The 6,756-nt window shown below is 48.9% G+C and overlaps 1 protein-coding gene across 1 annotated transcript; it reads left to right on the top strand.

Annotated features, from left to right (window-relative positions):
• The first annotated feature begins 192 nt into the window (after positions 1-192).
• On the top strand, positions 193-6,735 carry LOC111140436 (MAP7 domain-containing protein 3-like). Its single transcript, XM_022492689.1, has 6 exons — positions 193-342; positions 1,353-1,457; positions 2,427-2,480; positions 3,722-3,824; positions 4,855-5,053; positions 6,112-6,735. The coding sequence occupies exons 1-6, from the start codon at positions 193-195 to the stop codon at positions 6,413-6,415; spliced, it is 915 nt and encodes a 304-aa protein (XP_022348397.1). The 3' UTR covers positions 6,416-6,735.
• Positions 6,736-6,756: the final 21 nt, after the last annotated feature.

Below are 6,756 nucleotides of genomic sequence, written 5' to 3'. Positions count from 1 at the left end.
CCCCCCCCCCCATGTGCGCGTGTGTGCGGCCTCTGGAATGGACCGGCGGCCTCAGTTGGGGCACCATGTGACTCTTGAGCTCGGGGTCGGGAGTTTGAGCCCCATGTTGGACGTAGAGATGACTTAAAAAATGCGCGTATTACTGTAAGCTGTATATGGTAGAGACTGAGACAAATACTAAGAGTTGTTTGAATGTGCTGTGTTATTAGCAAACCGAAGGACGTGGCAGAGAAAGCAGCGGAAGTCCAACAAGAAGAATTCTCGAGACTGGAAGATGGGCAACAACAGAAGGAAATGAAGAAAGGATCTCCAGATCCAGAAGACCAGAAAGTGTTACTACAGGTTTGCTGGCTCTCCACTTTATCAGAGGTTGAGGACCAGATTCTGAAATTCATTTAAAACCCAAGGCAAAAATCTGTTTCCCCCAGAAAGATGATGAACAGATGCAGCCTTGTGTGGCTGTGTTTTTCCATTATCATCTAGCTGCTACCCGGGGCCACTACAAGTCATTCCCAGCCACCCTTGGCAAAATTCTAAAATATCTTCCAAGTGAAACAGAAGCAGAAAGCTGAGAATTATAAATTACTAGTTTTTTATTTTGTCTACATAAACAACATTGCAGCTCAGTTTCAGGAAGTCCCATTGCTCGCACAGATTATATGTCCTACGTGAGTTTTCCCAGTCCTGCACTCTGTGGCACTCACAGCTGCACTCCACATACCCCCCAACAGAGACGATAAAAATTATGAGTGCCTCCAAAAGTTTAAAGTCCTCCAGTTCCCCAGTAAGAATGTCTCACCCATGCAAATTCAAATCCTCTGGTGAATAAATCCACAAACTGAGCTCAGACTCTACACTCACTTTGAATTGCTAACACAGCCTACTTAATATTCCAGTTTTAGTGTATCACTTAATAGAATCAGTTGTGTGTCGCATAAGCGGTTGTGTGCATTTGCATTCCCCGGGAAGCTGTCTTTAAGGATCCTCTCCATGCTTTCGAAAGGTGTAAGACTTTTGGCTCCTTTTGCTGTGTTAATGGATAGCTGTATAATTCCTGATTTGGGGACCATAGTGGCCTGATAACCACGGTGCTGGAATGGTGACCCTGAGGTCCTGGAGGGGACAGACATGGCTTCTAAATCTTCAAGACGATGGTTAGCCTGGTTTTGTGCATTTTTAGCTGATGTTTTGAAAACTCAGAATTCATGAATGTCGCGTGTATAGGTACTTGTCAAAAGAAGGTTACATTCTTTTATGCTGGATAACCTTTAACTGTTTAATTTTCTCAGCTGTTGTTCTCAGTTATCACTTGTATATTGAGAGTAAGTGGTATTTTTATGCAAATTTTCTAGAAAGGGGACGCCAAAATAAAAGCTCAGGAGGAGGCTGACAAACGCAAGAAGGAACAGGAGAGAATTATGTTACAGAATTTGCAGGAGAGATTAGAGAGAAAAAAGGTACTGTTTCTGTTTTGGGAGTTTGGTTCGTTTCGAAAACAATGTTGGGCACACGATACCAAAACATGTTCTTCAAAATCACAAGTAAGTGGTATGTTAGCTTCTGGTGGTTTTCCCACTGCAGCTCTCTTCTTTCTCATCCAAGGATCTCACCCTTCCTATGTAGAAGGGTCTCCTCTTGCTGACCTGACCTCTCCGTGGCAGACCACTGATGGCCAGTACAGTGACACGGCGGTATCACAAACCTCTGGGAACAAAGCTCCTTTGAGCAGAATCACTCTGGTCCTGGGAGGGGTTGGTGGAAGCTAGTTTCTTCTGGACTGGGCTAGAAACCGTAGCAGCTGAGTGGGAGGGAGCACCAGGTGCAGGCGTCTCTTAAAGGCCGAGGTGTAGGCTGTTTGTAAGGTGGGACCTCACTTTGTGCAACTCAGTTTGGCTCATCTGGGATCAGGAGGCCCCAGTCCAGGCTGCAAGGCCTCTCTGTTGGGAGTGGGTCACCCTGAGGAGGCCAGGTGTGCACCAAGAAGAAATTCTTTCCCTCCTGTGGGTGTGCTCTTTGCAGCCTCAGCCTTCTGACAGTGTTACATCATTGGGGTGCATTCTTTTGGTTATCCGCTTCAGTCGTGATCTGTTCAGACCAAAACATTAAAAAGTCCTAACTGGCTCGCAGTATGTGCTTTTAAGTCATGAATTTCTGAGTCTACAAAATGACGAGTGAAAGGTAATTGGATTTCTGGGTTAAGATGGCTAGTTCGGCTGCTACCCCTCCAGATGCTTTCAGGATGACTGACACTGGGACTGGGAGGGCCCCTGGCGGCCACCCCCGAGCTCTCGAAGTGGTGAAAGCTTTGGCTTGGGGCCAGTTCCGGTGCGTCTGCTCGTGGAAAATGGAAGTAATCAACTTCCTCGGGACTGTTGGTTTGTTTTTGATCTGTTTTCACGTTTGAATTTTTATTTTCCTTTAAATAGAGAATTGAGGAGATTATGAAGCGGACAAGAAAGACAGATTCGAATACCGCAAAGGTAGTCTGTGTGTCCCCGCCAGCAGTGCGTGAGAAGTCCTCTTGCTTCAGCTGCTTGCCGCCTTTCGGCCGGCCTGGCGGCAACGCGAGCATCCTGCGCGCGTGTCCCTCGTTATGGGAGGTGGAGCACGTTCTGTCCTTAATGAGCTGTCCTGCTTTTTCTTGTGCGAGATGCTTGTTCGGGTCTGTGCCCAGAGCCTTTGGGCTGATACTGTCTTTCTCTCACTGACTTGTGGTTCTTCCTCTGTTCTGGATGCCCCTACTTTCCTGCTCGCTGGTGCTGCATGTGTCCTCGGCCAGTTCGTGGCCTGTCTTAACGCGTGGCCTCCAGCTGCACAGAAGTTCTTAATTTGCACACTACCGAGCTGATTGGTAGTTTTTGATGATTAATGAACTCGAGTGCCTTTTCATCTACTTTTTGGCCATTTGGAGATCTGCTTTGGTGAAGTGCCTTGTCAAGTCCTTCGTCCATGTTTCCATTCAGCGGCTTTTGCTTCTTACTGTTGTGTAGTTTTTACCTCCTCTGCTTCTGTGCATGTGTAGGTATTGCCCTAATTTGCCTCATACTCTCATAATGCTTTTTGATGAACAGACCGTTCATTTTCATGAATCCAAATTCATTTTTTTCCTTTATGGTAAGTACTTTTTGGGGTTGCTCTCACAAGTATTTGCTTACTCCAGCATCCTGTCTTTGGAGGCATCAGATGCCTCTAAGGCCTTTTCCCTCCAAATTCTATGCCCTTTACCCTTTGTGCTGCCACACTGGTATTTTAGCTCTTTCCAGTTCCCCAGTGTGGTCATTCATACCGTGGCAACATAGAATGCAAATGTCATTTCTGGAAAGTGCAGCGAGTCACCATCTGAAAGATCACTTAGCCTGCTGGCCTGGGGATTTTCCCCTCAAGAGACAGCCAAGAATTTTTTTTAGCTGTTCCATCAGTTGGCCCTACCTTAGCTTAGTCCGGACCCTGCATCCCAACCCAGAGCCATGGCCCCCTTGGCTCCCACTCGGGGAAGTCTTTCATTCCTGAGTGTCTTTCCCTAACCGAAAGACACAGCTAGGGTCAGCTCTTCTGTCCCCTGTCGTCTTTGGGCCCAAGACATTAGATTTTTTTTAACTTTTTAATTGAAATGATGAAAAATAGCCATCAATCAGTCCAGCATGAAACCTCTTCTCTCTGAAATAGCCAAGTCAGGCTGACAGAATATTAGATGTAATCCTGACTTCTTTTCTCATCCTAGGCTGCAGAACCCTTTGTTGATAACACGTACGAGGAGGACGAGGCGGACGATGAGGAGGAGTCAGAAAGTGATGACAATTCGTTTGATGACCTGCGTCCATCAGGTTTGCTTGCCTTTTGAGTTTTGTTAGTCACTGTGTAGGAGTTGGACTGTCTGGGTTCACCTAGGGGTGCCTCTGCTTCTGAGCTGTGTGGCTTTGGGCAACTTACCGAACCTCTCTGTACTCAGTTTTCCTACCTGAAAAAGGGGAAGCAAATGTGGTCCTCCTAGGGTAGCAGGAGGTAGCCCATTGTGATAGGCTGATCCATGTCGTGCTGAGAATAGTACCTGGCGCGTAGACAACTCGGGAAAGCCTGCCGCGGTGGCGTCCGTTGGTCAGGTGCAGCTTGTGCCGTTAGGCTGCAGGTAGTAGCTCTTACCCGAACGTGAGGCTTAACGAGCATTTCCTGGCTCCCAGCCTGGGATGGCATCCATGATTAACTGCAGCAGGAATGCCACTTTGCACCTCCCGGAGAGAAACGTCACACCTGTCATGACCTGAGAACCCTCTGAGATGTATGGCCGAGTCCCTCATGGGGAGGCGCCACTTCATGGCAGCAGAACTAGGCACTCTTTAATCCCACAAATGGAAACGAACATGCATTTCTTTCTCCTGGGCTAGCTGGGATACAGAGAGGAGGAGACCTAGCCTCAGGGCAGCCCGTGGCAAAACAGAGGCACACGGTGATACTGCCACCGGCGGGTTGGCCCGAACGCGGTGAGAATAGAGCAGTCAGAGCAGGGCAGGGGCACAGAGGAGGCAGCACTGGAGTCGAGGCCGAAAGAAGAGGTGGGATTGGCCAGGTGGCTGGGCAGGAGGAGGGGTAAGAAGCCTGCGGCCCGCTACCCTCCGGCTTCCCACTCTTGTCTGTCAGAGGAAGGAGGCAGGTTCCTCAGAGGTGGCTCCTTTGTGCTTTGAGGCCCGAGCAGGCCTGTGCGCCGGGCGGCACCCTGCACCCCAGCATCCTGCCGCATGGCCCCCCCTTGCCTGTAGGCGGCCGCTGTGCCCCGACGCGCCACCATCACAGCCTTCACCTTCTGTTGCCTTCGTTGTCGAAACTCCAGTTTTAATCTTCTTCCTTTTGTTTTCCAAGCCTTTATAAATGGCATGGATTCATCCACAAAACTCAAAACACATTTTAAAAACATGAAGAAGAACACTCCCAAGCTGGTGTTTTTAGACGCCACTTCTGGCCAAGTTCGTAGAGAGACAAAAACATTTTTTAATGGCGACATGAAAAACTTCAGACCAAAAAGTGCGAAAGACCCTTTGGCTCAGGCAAAAGGTACCAGGTGAGTCACTCAGCAAGCTTATCAGAATAAAATTGGTGGGAGTCATACACAAAATTACTGACTGAGCTCTTAGTTTTTACCAAGCACTGTGTCAAGTACTTCCAGAAGTAAATTGATCCCCATAGCAGCCTTGCTAGGTAAGGGCTATCATCTTCACTTTTACAGACGAGGAAACTGAGGCACGGAGAGACGACGGGCCTTATTTGCCCAACATCCCATTGTGATAAGGCAGAGCCCACATTCAAACCAGATACATCCAGCCCTAAGCTGTGCTTTTGTGCACACTGGTGTTGCTCATAAAATCTGGGAGGGGCATCGAGTGACTGCCGCATACCAGGTGTTTGATGTCGCCTGTTCCGATGCTCGTTGCAACTCTGACTTCGGTGTGGATGTTGTTTTACATATGGGGAAACTGAGGGCAGGAGTTAGGTTGGGAGAGTGGCAATAGATTCTCAGGAAGGTTCCCTGGGGATTGCCTAAGAAGAGGTGAGCCTGGGGTGCCCGGGTGGCTCAATCATTAAGCATCTGCCTTCTGGCGCAGCTCATGATCTCAGGGTCCTGCTCAGCGGGAGGTCTGCTTCTCCCTCTCCCACTCCCCACTGCTTGTGTTCCCTCACTCGCTCTGTTTCTGTGTCAAATAAATAAAATCTTAAAAAAAGACACGAGCCTCCAAGGCCCACGTGAACACAAGGGGCCAAGAGGCTCAGTGACGGGCTGGACTGAGCCCTGGAGCTGGGAGAGCCAGTCCGTCCTCACTCCATGGTTCTGGCCATGTCCTGGATCCACATGAAGTGGGGGGTGGGGCTTCTGGAGGCCTGCGTGCTCAGCCGCTCTCGGCCTTGCTTAGTGTTGAACCCTGGGACTTGGCAGGACACAATTTGGAAACCAGTGTGTTCTGTGATTTCCAGGATCTCTTCCTGCTTTCCCATGCTAGGATTCTGAAGGATAAGTTACTTATCCCAAGTTATTTATCCTTCATTTAAGGATAAGGCTTCTTTGAGGACAAAACCTTGGCTTTGGGATAGTCAGGGTTCTAACCTAAGCATCTCTTTTTACAGATCGTCCACCAAAAGAATGACTAGCCATGCAGCCAATACCAGAAAGGCAAGTGAAACCTGTAACGCCGTGGGACCTTCCAAGAGTTTAGACCCAGAGGCACAGGAGTGGATCTGTGACAAAATTATTGACATCAGAAATGAGGCAGAGTCCCTTATGTCCAGTACCCCTCCTGATAGCCGAAAATACCATCTGAAAGGTTCCATGACATTCCACCAGAGTCCCCCGTTGCCTTTAGACGACAAGAAAATCAATTCTGTTCCTGCTCCATCGGGTAAGGCCTCCTCCTGTCTTTACCTTGCTTGAAAGGCAGTTGGCCATGAACTCTCCTGCTTCTGGCTCTTCCCAGGCCTTCTTGGTACCCTGTCACTCTGAGGCAAGTAGGGAGACGGCGGTGGGTCTGAAGGCTAAGGTGGATGTCAAAGGCTCTTCTACTGAGTTGGCATTGAGAGCATAAAGGGCTTGATTCTAGCTCTGATGCCCTGCCGTTTCCTACCAGATACACAAAGTAGGTTCTCGTCACCGCCCCTGGTACACCGGCTGCGTTAGAGCGTGCAGATAAATAATCATGTAGGGCGCAAGGTTTGTCAGCCCTTTGGACTTAGTCTCTCAATCTGGTTTCCCAAAACCAAAAGGCCTTTGCTTTT

Source organism: Enhydra lutris, unplaced genomic scaffold (genome assembly GCF_002288905.1).
Source record: "Enhydra lutris kenyoni isolate GAN:26980312 unplaced genomic scaffold, ASM228890v2 scaffoldscaffold1146, whole genome shotgun sequence".
NCBI lineage: Eukaryota > Metazoa > Chordata > Mammalia > Carnivora > Mustelidae > Enhydra > Enhydra lutris.
The sequence above is the reverse complement of the archived record's forward strand: the minus strand, read 5'-3'. Positions and strand labels throughout refer to the sequence as shown.